Consider the following 15,608-nt stretch of genomic DNA (forward strand, 5'->3'; position numbering starts at 1 on the left):
CTAAGCAAGTAACTTTTTGAAAACATATACCCTAACTTTATTAATAGAGGAAACTTTAGTCATTAAAAAGTTGTTTAAAAAGTATCTAAAAGTTTCTAGCCTTTTAAATCATGATACTGTAACCTAAAAATTATTTTTCTTTTAAAAGTAAATGTGCAAATAGGCCCTATGATACATAATTTTAAAATATTATGTGAAAGTTGTGTTCTGTTCCTATAGCAAATGAAGGAAATGTTTATATTAGTTTATCAGCTATTAATGACACTTCTGCTAGAGGCCTGGTACTCTTCCAAGCATTAGATAGTGCTATACCGAACAGACACATTTCTCAATCCTATAGAATGTTCAAGGATATGCTTGTGTGCGGTATAATCAAGTTACATAAAGTTAGAGAACCAAAAGGTACCAGTGTATTGTAAGCTTTATGTATTGTAAGAATAAAAATATATGAAAAAAAAGAATAAAAATATATGGAAGGCCAAAAAAGTGAAAGTTGGCTGACAAAATTGGATCTGTATACTGTAATTGGACAGATATAATTTGTCCTAAATCATCTGTCGAAGATTTTTGTATTATTTATGTTCCCTAGGCTTAAACTTCTCTTTTCCATAGTATGTACATTGATAATCTCATTTGAATTCTAATAGTACATTTAATCCACCAATATGAGTAAAATTTTAATTTCTATAACTGAGATAGTTAAGCTTATCATTTGTTGGGGGCCGGGAATTTAGCTCAGCATCACAGCACCTGCTTGGCAAGCTTGAGGTCCTGAGTTTGATTCCTGGCACCCCCAAAAAATAAAAAATAAATTTTAAAAAATAAATTTTTAAAAATTAGCCATTTGTCAAAGTTACAGATAGGCTTTTCACTCTCTATACACTTTGAAAATTAAGTTGTCAATTAAAAATGTGACTTAACAGGGTATTTTCTTCACTAATTAGGGCATTCACTTTCAGCCAGACAATGAAACTCTTTTAATTGGTAGGGTGGGGAGTGGAAGCGGCACCTGCATGGTACAGTGGGGATAAGCGGTTGTGGTGGGGATTCTGGTGCTCAATTTTCACGGGAAGGCAGATAATGACCTCTTAGTTTTAGTTAGTGTATCATAATCAGATCCCTGCAAAGGAGGTTAATGAGGCCGGGCGTGGTGGCACACGCTTGTAATCCCAGCATTCGGGCTCAGGCAGGAGGATTGTTAGAAGTTCTCGACTAGCCTGGGCTACAAAGTGAGCTCAAGGCCAGCCTGAACTGCATAGTGAGGCCTTGTCCCTAAAAGAATAAATAAATACAATAAAGGAGGTTATTAATGTTACCGTGGTGTACCTTCTTTATAAACTTTTGTCAGGGGACTTTATTTTTCAACCGTTTTTCTGGATTGAGGTGTAATGAAGTAAATTCATTTTTATAACTCAAACTAAACATTAAAAAGAATGTGATACAGTAGAAAAGATACACGCTTTGATGTCAGAATTCTAATCCTAGGAATGCTGTTTAATGTTTGACTTTGGTAATTTACTGTGAACCTCATTTCCTCTAGTACAAAGTGAAAATAATAATTTTCTACCTTACAGAGTTAATATAAAGATTAGAATAAACAGCTGTATCTCCAGTATAGGCACTTAGGCTTTCAATAAATTATATCTGATAAATCTGTAATTGTTAATATAATGTCCTTTTTTTTTTTTTTTTTTTTTTTTTTTTTTGGTTTTTCTCCGGTATCAGGAACCGAACTCATGACCTTGCGCTTGCCAGGCAGGCGCTTTGCTGCTGAGCTAAATCCCCAGCCCCATGTCCTTTAATTTTAAATACTTGTTTCTAAATCATAAAGTTTGATTATTATTATTAAGTTTTCATTTTTAATTTAATAATGGAAACATCCATTATGGATTCAGTTTGAAACCAGACACATAAGGCAAAATATGTTACCCCTTGGTTGTTAATGTTACTTGTTGGTTTAATCTTTAATACATGATACATGTTGAGATTCATAATTCTTTAAATGGGATTATACAATAATAGTTTATGCTAATTATAAATTACAGTCAATAATTTTAGAACATCAAATTTTTGGAGTTGCAGAGGAATTTGTGTTGGTTTTCTTTTTTAAAATACATGTACATCTCGCTGGGCGTGGTGGTGCACACCTGTAATCACAGCACTTGGGAGGCTGAGGCAGCAGAATTGCTGCTAGTTCAAGGCCAGCCTGGGTTACAGAGTGAGTTCAAGGACAGCCTGAACTGCATAGTGAAACCCTGTCTTAAAAAGGAAAAAAAAAAGTACATCTCTATTCTTGAGCTTGAGAGGAAAATACCATAAAAAGCTACCATTCCTAAATTGAAAATCTGTGGTGTGAGTATAGTATTTTGAAAGTTTGATTAAAATGAGAAATTTACTTAAGTTTTCAGGTATGCATATAGTAAAACTACTGTCTGTTCTCCCCACCTCAGTACTGGGGATCCAGCCCAGTTTGGTACATGGTTCCAAAGAAGCACTCTACTTCTGAGTTACATCTTTAGCCGTTTTTTTGTTCTGACATAGTGTTTCACTGTGTCACCCAAGCTGGCTTCAAATTCACAATCCTCCAGCCTCAGTTTCCTGAGTAGCTGGGGGATCACGGCCATGTGCCACCACACCTGGCTACTATGGCAGTTGAATTCTCTTTAACTTAGGGTTTGGAGCTTATAAAAGAAGTTGTTCTGGACATACGATTTTTAAGTTCATTGTATTCCTCAAAATTTAATGAGTTTAGAATATTTTTTTTTTTAATGTAGTAAATTGGAAAAAAATCTTCGTTTTAAACTTTCTTCTCATGGACAAGTTTAGGTTTTTATACTTTATTAGTGGGGGCCTTAAATTTCCTGTAATTTTCTGTGCTTTACATTACAGCAATAGTAATTTACTCTGTTTTTAAGTTTAAAAGGGCACAGAATGTCAGTAGATTTTCATAAATAGCCTCTTAACTTTTTGTACTTAGCAACAGCTACACATTGTTTTCCTTTAAGCTATATTCTGCTTTGCGAGGAATTTATATGTGTGTGTCTGTGGTCATTCTTATATACAGGCGCTTTAATTGTTCATAGAGTAAAATATATTTTGACAGAAATTTGGTGTTAAAGGCAGTGGAATTATTTGAATTTCTTACTTGCTTTTTTTTAGGAGTTCCATCTGGAATATGACAAATTAGAAGAACGGCCGCACCTGCCATCCACCTTCAACTACAACCCTGCTCAGCAAGCCTTCTAAAAGACTTCCCTTTTCTTGGGGTATGGCTGTCTCAGCACAATACTCAACCTAACTGCAGAACTGATGTGGCTCAGGCACCCTGGTTTTAATTCCGTGAGGATCTGGCAATTGGCTTATGCAAAGGGTCACCATTTAAGGTCCTGCCTTACTAATTATGTGCTGCTCAACAACTAAATTTATAATTTTCTTTCTAGTTTGAGCAGGGTCCGAATTTTTTTTTCATTTATTTTCTTTTTGCCAGCAGACAGACTTGAGTCTATAAAGACAAGCAAGTACACTGACAGAAGTTTACCATTTAGTTTCTTAAATGTAAAAAAGAAAATCCACAAAAGACTCAACAAAATTAGACCACAAAATTTGCATTGTTCATTGTAGCACTATTGGTAATAAAATAACAAATGTTTGTGCATTTTTATGTGAAGATCCTTCTCGTATTTCATTTGGAAAGATGAGCAAGGTCTGCTTCCTTCATTTTACTTCCCGTTCTGTTTTTGAAAGGCAGTTGCGCCAAGCTTAAATGCAAGAATATCTGACTGTTGAGAAGAAAGATATTGCCACAATCTCTGGATGGTCTCCAGGGTTGTGTTATTACTGAGCTTCATCTTTCCAGAATGAGCAAAACACTGTCCAGTCTTTGTTACGATTTTGTAATAAATGTGTACATTTTTTTTAAATTTTTGGACATCACATGAATAAAGGTATGTATGTACGAATGTGTATATATTATATATATGACATCTATTTTGGAAAATGTTTGCCCTGCTGTACCTCATTTTTAGGAGGTGTGCATGGATGCAATATATGAAAATGGGACATTCTGGAACTGCTGGTCAGGGGACTTTGTCGCCCTGTGCACTAAAGGGCCAGATTTTCAGCAGCCAAGGACATCCATACCCAAGTGAATGTGATGGGACTTAACGAAGTGAACTGAGACGATTCACTCTGGCTGTTTGAACAGCAGCGTTTCATAGGAAGAGAAAAAGATCAATCTTGTATTTTCTGACCACATAAAGGCTTCTTCTCTTTGTAATAAAGTAGAAAAGCTCTCCTCACTGCAGTGTTGACTTTGATTTGAAATTGTGAAATTATTTCTTCAACATGACAAATAGAGGAAAAACCCTGAAATTTTACAAATATCAAACTGAATGGTGTGATTAAATTTAAAATGTCTTTTTCTTTCAGCTTTCAGCAAGTAATTTGATGTAACCCCAGTGAATCATTTCACCTGTAGGTTAACAAATGTAGACAGTCTAAGTATTAACAGAGAAAACTTTTAAATGGATTATGGCAGCATTAGAAATAAAACATCCTGAACATTCTGGGACCCAATCAGAATACTTTTATGAGGAACTTCTTGATAGACCTTTGAAATTTATCTTTATGAAGTAATGTGCAAATTAAGGTAAGCCAAAAAGTGAGGCGGAATAGACTACTTTAGGTTTGCTGACCTGAATATTTCATATTTAAAAGTGGATGGTTTCTTTTTTCATATAAGTATAGATACTATATATAAAAATGTCTGAAGACTGAGGCGACCAAAGCAGATCTACAGAGAATTAGAAAAAGGACAGTTTTTACTTTTAAAAGTTTCATTTTTACCCTATTTTTCTATAAGACTGAAAGTTTGTTGAAATTTACCAAATCGTGTTTGAAAATTAAAAATTTATGACATCACTGTATCAAAAATGTAAAGTGGCTTTAAAATTTACATTTTCTATGTATTTTGAGATACTAGAAACTGATAAAAATTAGGATATTTTTTATCATTCAGAATTAAACCAAAGCATCTCCTCAGTATCAAAGATGACACTTGTGTAATTACAGTTTTAAAAAATGACACTGTTACATTTGATGAGCATCAAATTCTAGAAATCAGTTTCTTTAAAAAAAGATTACATCTTCATAATAATTTGCCTTCTTAAATGTAACTTTTCCTACATAACTGTAAGAAACGGGGGAAGAAAACATAGTGATAAGGAATCTTTATTCTTCTTAATACAGTAGTAGTGTAAAGTCTCAGCCAAAGGATGGCCATGACTGGTACTATATGGATGGCTCAGAAAACCAAGGTAGCTCCTGTTTAGTGGTTCATTGTGTTGCCTTTAATTCCTTCTTTTAAATGCCTTAGGTAAGAATTTTTAGTGCACACTTTCCAGTTTGTTTCAGTTCTTCTTACCCTGTATCATCAAAATTAGGAAACTCTTGCATATTAACCAATTCTTATAACCTGTTGGTTATCAACAAGGGGACTTAAACACAATATTTAAATGATTCCTATTTAAAATCATTAAAATACTATATTAAGCTATTTAATTAAACTTACCATCCTTTTTTTTGTTTTGTTTTGTTTTCCAGTACCGGGAATTGAACTTACGACCTTGCGCTTGCCAGGCAGGCGCTGTGTCACTGAGCTAAATCCCCAGCCCCATCATCCTTGATTGTATAATTTGTGGTTATACATACACAGAAGTTGATTTAAACTAATAATACTTTTTGCAGATATTTAATTTTGTTAGTTTCCCCCTGTACAGCTAATAACATTGATATGTCCTATTGTTACCTCAGTTTTGAGATGAAACTGTAACTGGCTGTGGGGAAACCAGAGCTGTTTAGTTGTAAAGGGAAGTCCTTTAATCTGCTTGATGGCAAACATCTGTTGTTCTTCAGCTGGTATCATAGCTTACACATTAAAAAATCCACTTTCAGGGGTTCTTCACTGTAAAATACTTTTCCTTAGATTTAATCAATTTAATTAAGAACTGAAATTTTATTTAAATTCTTACAATATATATAAAGCCAACCACTTAACTGGTCTTTTTCTTTTTGCCACTGAAATTGGGACATAGAAGGTGCTCGATGAATACGTGTTTGAATGGTATAATTTGATATTTCTTTTTGAAAATAAAATGTACAAATTAAAACACTGGGCTTTGAAATAATTTACTATCTTGCTGTAATTTCATTTTTATAACAGTCTTTAAGAATTTCTAATTTTCAAATTTTTCAAATTTCTTCTTTACCTTAAAATTTATCTTTTCTCTGAATCCTCTTTTATTGACAGACTATATAGTCTTCTGTTCTGTTGCCCATAAAATGAGCTATCTGAACATGACTTTGAAGGAGGATTATTTGATTTAACTCAGATTTGCATTAATAATAGCATCAGTTCTGCAAAAAGAGCTCTTGAAAACCTGAAGGCATATGGAAACAAAGACAGTGTCTATAATAAATGTTCTGTTAACCAAGGTTTGTCTATGTAGTTTATAAAGAACAGAGATCCACTAATGGTTCCATTAGGATAGTCTCTGGGGCTAGGGGTACAGCTTGCCTAGCATGCGTTAGTCCCTGGGTCCAGTCTCTGCCACTGAAAGAAAAAATGTCTGGAGAATGAGATAAGCCATACACTGAAATGTTTTTACTTTCTAGAAGCTGGATCCTAATGGTATGTGGCAAGGCTCTCTGCCACTAGCATTACCAGTAAGTTAGATTCCATCACAAATAGCAGACCTGAAAGAGGAAGCGCATAGACACACTGAAAGCCAAAATGGTTATCTAAATCTAACCCAATAGTCTGGTGTGTTGGCTTAATCAAGAAAGGTGCATTACAGTTTGGATGGTAAAAGAATAAAGGATGGTAAAATATAACATGCCTTAAGAGTGGTTCATAAGTAGATCAACATGAATTTTGATTCCATTGCCAACAATAGTAACATAATCTTAATCTACATTAAGAAAAGTGCAGTGCTTCAAACACAGGAATTCCACTGTCTTTGAAAGTCACCACACCTCTGAAATGTCAGGTCCAATTAGGATGCTGTGTTTAAGAGCTGCATGCCTGGGGAAGGACAGAGGGGAAGGAGCTGGGCATGACTTTCTGTTTTTACATGCATTATTACATACTGTCTGAAGGACAGCATCATGAGGTTGCTTTTACTATCCATTTTTTCAGTAAACTTGAAATGTTACTAAAAAAGGAACTAGGAATGCTTAGCATCATAGAATAAACTTTGAAAGCCTTACTATTTTCAAATAGCAAATACACAAGCTATCAGTGAAAGGCAGGGTTCGCTTGTCTTACAGAGCAAGAACCAATAGAAAGATTTTAGTGCAGTGTTAAAAAGTAGTTAGTTTTGTGTGTTTAGTTTTTGTGGTGCTGGGAGTTGAATCCTTGACCTTATGTATGCTAGGCAAGGACTGCATCAGTGAGCCGCAAACCTGTCCTAGTAATTAAGATTTTGAAATTAGCTTTCAAGGCATTAGATTCAACCTCATAGAACATAACTGAGGAGACTGGCTGGATGCTTTTCTGTGCATGAGGTAAGGAGCTGGACTGAAGAGCGTTGATGATTTTAATTGAAAAAGTATTAAAGGGAGTGGGAAAATTAATGTATTTGAGCAAACCTAACTGCCCACAGTTGTACACCATTTGATGTGCCACTAAGGAACAAAAGCACAGTTGAAGTGTGACAAGCCACCAATTCAAAGAAGTGTCTCAGTGTTAGGTTAGTAAAGTGTACATTTTAGAATTGGCGAGATGTGAACTTAGGAGAGGCAAAGGGTAGCTACGGGGAGAGTGGCAGTTGTCTTTAAATACAGGGAGACGTGTTAAAGTAAAAGATGGAAGTTGAGACAGGTTATGGTTTTGTAACCGTCCCAAGGTACCGGCTGCTTCACAAAGTAAGGCTTCTGTCAGTAAATATTCCAGCAGAAACTGGATGACAGACTTGTCATTGACAGGAGTGCCTTTTTAAATAAAAAGTTGGATGTGATAACGTCTGGGCTTCAATAAATATCTTTTTCTTCAATAAATATCTTTTTCTGGATCTATAAAGTTGGGGACTGGTGTCACCGGTGATAAAATGTATATACTTAAAGCGTGGGCTGTTTGGAAAGAAATTTAAATCAAAATTGTAAAAGGCAACTTTATTCAGCTTACCAACCCCCCCCCTTGATACTAGGAGCAGGAAAAAGAAACATTAATAAAGCACAATGAATAAAAATATATTTGTGTATATTCATACATGCATGTATTTGAGCTCTACACTGAAGAGTTTTTAAGTCACCAAGTAGCTTGAACATTACATTGCATTTGTGTGCATTCTCTGCTACAGCAGCAATCACCATAAATTGAGTATTGTTTCCTATTTTAAAAACCGATCCTTTGGTGTTTAAAAGACTCAGTTTGTATTGAGATAATTATAGGGGAGTGACGATGAAGCTTTGGAGTTTTCAGTGATAACAAACAGCCAGCTGCAGCACACATGCTATAGGTTTGCTACCACTGCCATAGGGACTCAATAAAATCAAAGTGACCATCTAGATAGGTAATTCTCAATATGTTTGAGACTCTCCTGGAGAATATTTGGTAATTTCCACTTTAGGGCCCAACTTCAAATATTGTGATTTTCAATGTCTAGGAAAAGGGAAGGAATATGTAGTTTAGAAAGTACCAAAAATTGTTTCTGAAGTTATTGAACTTCTGTTCACACTGCCTACTGTACCAGTACGAACTAGGATAAATTCAAATTTTGGTGAAATGCTGTAAGTTAACCTCAGATGGCTCCTATCCATCAGTGGCATTCATTTGTTTTTGTGTGTTTTTTGTTTTTTTGTCTTTTTAAGACAGCGTCTTTCTCTGCAGTTAGGCTGACCTTGAGCTCACTTTGTAGCCCAGGCTGGCCTCGAACTTGGAACAATCCTTCTACCTCAGCCTCCTGATCCTGCCTTAGCCCCCTGAGATTTACTCATGTTTTGATATAAGATCCAGTTTTCTAAGGCAGAGGTCATGTTATTTGTTGTAATAGTAATTATTAGCAGATCAGAAGGAAAGCTGAACTCATTCCTAAGTACAAAACAACAAAGCTGCTTTACCTCAGTTACGTGGGAATGTTTTTGCTGGATCTTAGATTTCCACTCTAGTTTGTATGCATAAAAATTCTCAGCAACTGTATACATTATCAATATGTTCATTAATTGGAAGTTCTTAAAATCCAATTACCCACTTTTGTACATACTATGACAAGGTTTTATGCTATATTTCCTTACCAGCACTCAAAATTCATGTCTCTATAAGAAGCTTATCATTCCCATATGTTTACTGTACAGTTTTCTGTTATGTAAGTGACTTCTTGAGAAGTCATAAAAATGGTCATAATTGTAATTTCCTTCACTCAAACCACAGATCAGTGCATAGCTAATAGCATATGCATACCGGTTGCCACAAGCTAAGGTACTTTAGCCAAAAAACTACTTACCTTCTATCAGGCAAGACCAGTTTTTCATTTTCATACAATTTATTTTAGTTGTCATTTCCAAGTCCTATATAGGCACTTGCCACACCACAAATACAGTAAAATAAGACTGGCTGTACTGATGTTCAGTGTTAGTTCCTGCAAGCAGTAGAGGCTACTGGCTGGGAAAACAGTTTTTCAGTATACATCAGAACTGGTCAGTTAGCATAAGCATTTCATGATACGTAATGTTTTTGTAATTTCTATTTGCATTTGGCTTACGTGACATTTTGACCACATAATTTGATTTTAAAACTTAGCATAGAGGACTTTTCTTCCAACTCAACCTATTCTGTAATGCATACTTAAGATAATTTTGATAATACGAGAGTTCTTCAGACACTTCAGAAGAAATGCCTCAAATTTCAAGGATGTTCTGTCTGTAAATGTATGAGTCTGCTTCAGTTCCTTCTGCTCAGGCCCTTTGATGGTCATTTACAGTAGAAAAACTTTATTTTAAAAAGAAAAAATAACAAAGACAAGCAACACCAAAAAATGATAGAATTTCAAAACAAGATGATAGGAAATTAACAGTGATTATATTACATATTGTTATCTTCAGCAAAATTGCTGTTTACCAGATGTAGGAATGCAAGATTGATCACACAAAAACTAATTTAAAAACATTAGGAACGACACAGAGATTCACTAAACAAGATGGTAGGAATTCAACAGAAAAACATTCTTCAAAATTCTACATCTCAAGAAACAGTTACATGAGGGAATGACATAAATAGTTTCATATTTTTTGTTTTTGTGTTTTTTCTGGTACCAGAAATCGAACTCACGACCTTGCGCTTGCCGGGCAGGCGCTGTGCTGCTGAGCTAAATCCCCAGCCCCTAGTTTCATACTCTTTGTGTATAAAAATAAAGATTTGGGGCGTCCAGAATGTTTAGAAGCTACCTAATAAATCTGTTATATACTGAACATTTATTTGAAGATACACTGTTAATTACCATATGTAAGGATGCATGAAAAGTGGGCTCCCTGAGTTCTTAAATATTTCCCTTCTTCTGAAGACTATACTGTTAAGTAATTTGTCTCCAAATTATTAATACCTAAAAATAATCACATAAAGTTATACTTGCTTTTTAAAGTGCAAGTCCTGCTACTTTGCAAAAAAAAAAAAAAAAAAAATTCATTTCTGCCAAAGTTGGATATTTTCCAGTTCATTCTAAATTTTGAATATTAAGTTAGTTGAATTGCAAAATCATTTCCCTGGCTTTCTGCGTTTGTGGTGATACTGGTGGGGAAAATAAAATCCATTGTCCTAGAAGTGTTTGCAGATTAGATAATGTGGAAAAGGTTTGGAGTTTTGTTTTTTTTTTTTGGTTTTTCTCCGGTACCGGGAACCAAACTCACGACCTTGCGCTTGCCAGGCAGGCGCTTTTGCCGCTGAGCTAAATCCCCAGCCCCTGGAGTTTTGTTTCAGAGAATGTTAGAGTGGGATATCCTTTGTATTTCTGAATTACCCGTTTTTCTTAGCGCTTTCAAGTAAGAATAACCTTCATTTCTTAGACCCTGTGGAAGAAGAAACTGGAAGATTAGTAAAAGGCCTAAGAAAGACAATGGCTGTCTTCCTGCATCTAAAGTGGAATCAAGTGTAAGGGTTTATACAGTGATGGTGAACCTTTTAGAGTTTCAATGATACAAACAGCTCGCTGCAGCACATTTCACATAGGTTCACCACCACTCTTTATACTTGAAGTATTCAGTATCCTATATAAAACCAGAGGGCAGGATAGGACCATCACTTGGATATTATGACAAAAGTAGATTTCACTGTACAATACGAAAGTAGTACTTCAATTTTTAAAGCTCCCCCCAAAAGTTAATGATTTTTCCATTACTGAAAGTGCAACAAAAGACAAGAAAAACTGTTAATAGAAATATTAATTTTCTGCATTAGGAGGATAGAATTTCATCTGACCCTACAGTCATGAAATGACATGTTTTATTAACATCTATAGTCCCTGAAAACATCTACTTTAGTCCTAACAAGCCACTAGTAACCTAAATCCTACACGTTATCTGTCTCATAAAAGACAGTATTAGTTATATGCTGTACATGTGAAAACTCTATTTTCAATGCAATGTGATTAAATAAGAGTACCAGATTTAGTCACTGACTGCATAATCTTCTACTTTCTCCTTCATAGTTAGGTTTCATAGGGATTTTGATCAGCCTAACTATTCTAGAATACAAGTCTATGCATACATTTGAAATCCATTTGTAAATGCTTTTCACATTACCTATACTTTATTACTAAAATCAGAACTTCTTACAAGTGCCATAGTGGAAAAACAGTACTTTGCAATCTGGCCCTGATGTGTGAACCCTTGAAAAAATTACTTAATAGCTCTAGATTTTGTTCCTATATAGATATAGATATATCTATACATATATAGACATATCTATACATATGTTGATATACAGCTCTATAGAGAGATATAGATATATCTATATATAATGATATATATCTGCCATAGAAATTCACTTAACATGAAAGATTTAACAGTGAGTGAGAATTTAGGAGCTGGCAACTATAATTACCAGTATGATGTTAATTTACTTTTTTTTTTTTTTCATCTTTTTGAGACAGGGTCCCACTATGCAGTTCAGGCTGGCCTTGAACTCACAATGATCCTCCTGCCTCAGCCTCCTGAGTGCTGGGATTATAGGCATGGGCCACCAAGCCTGGCAATGTTAATTTACTAACAAGAAGTGATTATCAGTGGGTTTTCCCTCAATTGCAAACATAAAGGCTGCATGCAAACCTAAATTTGAACTTCTTAAAAAATTTTAAATACTCTTTCAAACAGAATACAAGTCTTAGGGAGCTTCCTTGTTAATGGTGAACTAGATATGTAAGATCCTCTTCTGCTAATCTAGAAATAGATTTTATTACAGTTTATGGCCAGTAAAAATAAAAAATAATGGTCACAAAGGAAATTTATTTTGCATTTAAAATTCTAATAACAAATTAACATTCACAACGGGATATGTAGAGAAAGTTAATTTCTTGTTAGACACAAGCTGGAAATCATTTAGTACCACTGTAAACATTTTAAAGACCACATAAAAAGAAAAGTCAGTTTTCCACAGTTGCATCAGCTGGATCAAAAAACAATGTTTCTACACGGTTTTCTTTCTTGGATCACATACTTAGCTAATCATCCCAGTTGCAGAGGTTTAATGTACATTTTAATGAAAAAGGTGACACAATAGAAATTTCTTTGCCTATGTACTTTAACTAATCATTTTAACTAATCACTAGTTATTGAGATACTTCGCAATGTGTCAATTTTTTGAAAGTTTATGAACACTTTCCTAATTGCTCTTAAATTTCCTTCTATTCCTAGGACACAAAAGCCTTCCTTAAGTTAACTGTTCTTTGAATCTTTTAATAAAAATCTATTTATACAAAATAAAATATTACAACTTGCTTAAGTAGGTTTTGTTTTTCTATTAGATAAAAGTTTATGGGCATGATTCTGCTGAACCCAAACTGCTGCAGACAATAATTCACCTAAAGTGAGTCTGCTTCTGACTCTTACATTTTTGTATATTTCACTTGGTGGAACACTATTCAGAGAGAAAATACTAGCTGCTGCTTAGGTGCAGCCTCTGCCCTTTCACAGGGAATGTAAGATGGTAAGTGACCTCAGATTAGCATTTCTGAGGTCAATGGGTTTCTGATTTCACAGTCATAGATCGCTTGTTTTCTAAAACCGAGGAGCCCATATATCCAGTCTTCTTTGGGAGTGTGATAAGGCAGCCTACTTTACATAAAAGAGGTATAACAAACATCCGACAAACATCTGTGGTATTTAAGGATGAAAACAAATTGATTTGCGAAGTCTTTTGATACGTTCAACTTTCAGTAAGAGCAAACCAGGATGGCAGCGCATGCCTGTAATCCCAGCATTCCAGAGGCAGAGGCAGGAGGATTGCCGAGAGTGCAAGGCCAGCTTGGACTACATACAATAGTGGGTTCCAGGACAACCTGAACTACATAAAGACCCTGCCTAAAAAAAAAAAAAAAAAAAAAAGATTAAAAACATGACAAGCTAATTTTAAAATAGGAAATAAAGGAAAACATTTAACAGAAGGCTGGATGGCAACGATTCATTCAACTACTAGGAAAAAAGTGACTAAATGCAGAACTAGAAAAAGCTCTTGAGGGTTTTTTGTTTTTGTTTGTTTTTCGCGGTTTGATTTGGTTTGGTTGATTTTCTGAGACAAGGCCTCACTGTGTGGTCTAGGCTGGCCTCGAACCCCCAGCAATCCTCTTGGCTCAGTCTCCGCAGTGCTGGGATTACGGGTGTGTGCCACCACATCCAGCAAGCTTGAGTTTAGACTGATTGAATTTTTTGCTACGGTATTTAACATTGTTTCTGATACTGTTTGAAGAACACTTTCAGTTTTGAGAAGTTTCATGTCCCAGACACTCAGAGCTCTAGAATCATTGAAAAACAAATTATTTAATTAGGCTTGGCCCCCCATCCTTGTGTTTTGTGAGCATTAATCTGAATCATTTCTGCTTTAAGAATCAGGCTCAGCCTAATTGGGGTTTGTTACTTGCTCAGCACTATTTCCGACCTTAGATGAAGCCTTTCTAAAGAGAACACAAAATGTGCAATAGGGGCCGGGGATATAGCTCAGGGGCACAACGCCTGCCTGGCAAGCACAAGGCTCCGAGTTCAGTTTCTGGGACATCCCCGCCCCAATCTGCAACAGGAAAAATTCAAAGTGAACATTGGTGATATCAGGTTAACTTGTTTCAACTATTAAACTCACTTTTCCTTTCAGGTAATATAATCTTGTCTTTGTAACATCCGAAAAGAAAGAAAGTAATACAATTCTTAAGTTTACAAAAGAGACATCTCCTCAAATTTGACAGGTATTAAAAAACAGAATACCTCCCTATTTGGAAGTTTTCTGAACCCTGCATCTTATTCAGAAAAACACTTATGGTCTTCCTGTAATTAATCTTGATTTGTCCGTTTCCTGGAAATATTAACCTTTCACATACAGGAACGTCGTTCTTCAAAATAATTGTATCAAAACTGCAGTGGAGAGGTACTTGGTACCAGTTAAGTAGCATCTGAAGTCCGGGAAAGAGGAGAATTCCATGACTCTGATAATCAGAGGGCATAGTTCAGTTTAAGACTTTATTCTTCTGAGAACTGCAACCAAAAGAAAGATACGCATATTTTGAAAAGAGGTGAATGTTGTGACTTTATTCTTCAAAACATAGCTCAAAATACTTCAAGTTTGGTTTTATGGTAGAAGTGTTGTTTGGGAAAAGGTAATGATAACTTACCCAAAATGAGAGAAAAGGGGGCTTAAAGGTATGCATGGGCAGGTAGGGGTGAAGGGGGCAATAGGAAAAATTAAGAGACCAGAGCGCAGCTCTAGAAACCGCACCTCTCCCAGAGTGGGTCTGCACGCCACCGTGGCCAACGCAGCGCTTCTGGAAAGCTCATCTGCAAATCCCAGGGCGGGCAGGGCACGGCTTGGCAAGCCTCCTCGGTAACAACACTAAGTAAGTTCTCAGGAGCGGAACGGTCTTCATGGGGAAGTGGTGTCCTCCTTTTTCCAAGCTCCAAGCCTGCACCGGCTTCCGTCTCAGAGCAGCCCCGGCCTGGGGGCGAGTCAAATTGGGGTCAAGCCCACCGCCCCGTTTCCCGCGACGGCCCCCAGGACGCCGGCAGCAAGTCCTGCCGGAATCCTAGCTGCGGGGTCCCGCGGACGCGCGGGGCCGCGGGTGCGCTCGGCCCGCCTCTGCCCGCTCCCCTTCTCTCCGGGCACGCGAGCCGGCCGCGGGCTTGGGAGCGGGCACCTGCGGGGCGCAGCCCAGCTCGCACTCCCGCCGTGGGCGCCCCCGTCTGTCCGTGCGTCCGTCCGGGTCCGTGCCGGTCCTCCCCGCGCCCGCTGCCCCGCGGCCGGCCGCTCCCGCGCACTGGAGACGGGCGCAGCCTCACCCTCCTGCGCTTTGCTCCGAAACTTTCCCCCGCTGCGCCCGGGGCAGCCTCTCCTCCGGACCACTCCGCGGGCGCCCAGCGAC

General features: G+C 36.8%; 1 protein-coding gene across 4 annotated transcripts in view; it reads left to right on the forward strand.

Annotated features, from left to right (window-relative positions):
• Cnot2 (CCR4-NOT transcription complex, subunit 2) overlaps window positions 1-4,298 on the forward strand; it is a 95,816-nt gene extending 91,518 nt beyond the window's left edge. For all 4 annotated transcript variants that reach the window (XM_005374306.2, XM_005374307.2, XM_005374309.2 and 1 more), the window contains one exon: window positions 3,160-4,298. In XM_005374306.2, the coding sequence (XP_005374363.1) occupies window positions 3,160-3,246 (87 nt within the window). In that variant the 3' untranslated portion in view covers window positions 3,247-4,298. The remainder of the gene's footprint in view (window positions 1-3,159) is intronic.
• The last annotated feature ends 11,310 nt before the right edge of the window (window positions 4,299-15,608 follow it).

This window comes from Chinchilla lanigera, unplaced genomic scaffold, assembly GCF_000276665.1.
Source record: "Chinchilla lanigera isolate Chin_1 unplaced genomic scaffold, ChiLan1.0 scaffold00004, whole genome shotgun sequence".
In the NCBI taxonomy this organism is placed as follows: domain Eukaryota; kingdom Metazoa; phylum Chordata; class Mammalia; order Rodentia; family Chinchillidae; genus Chinchilla; species Chinchilla lanigera.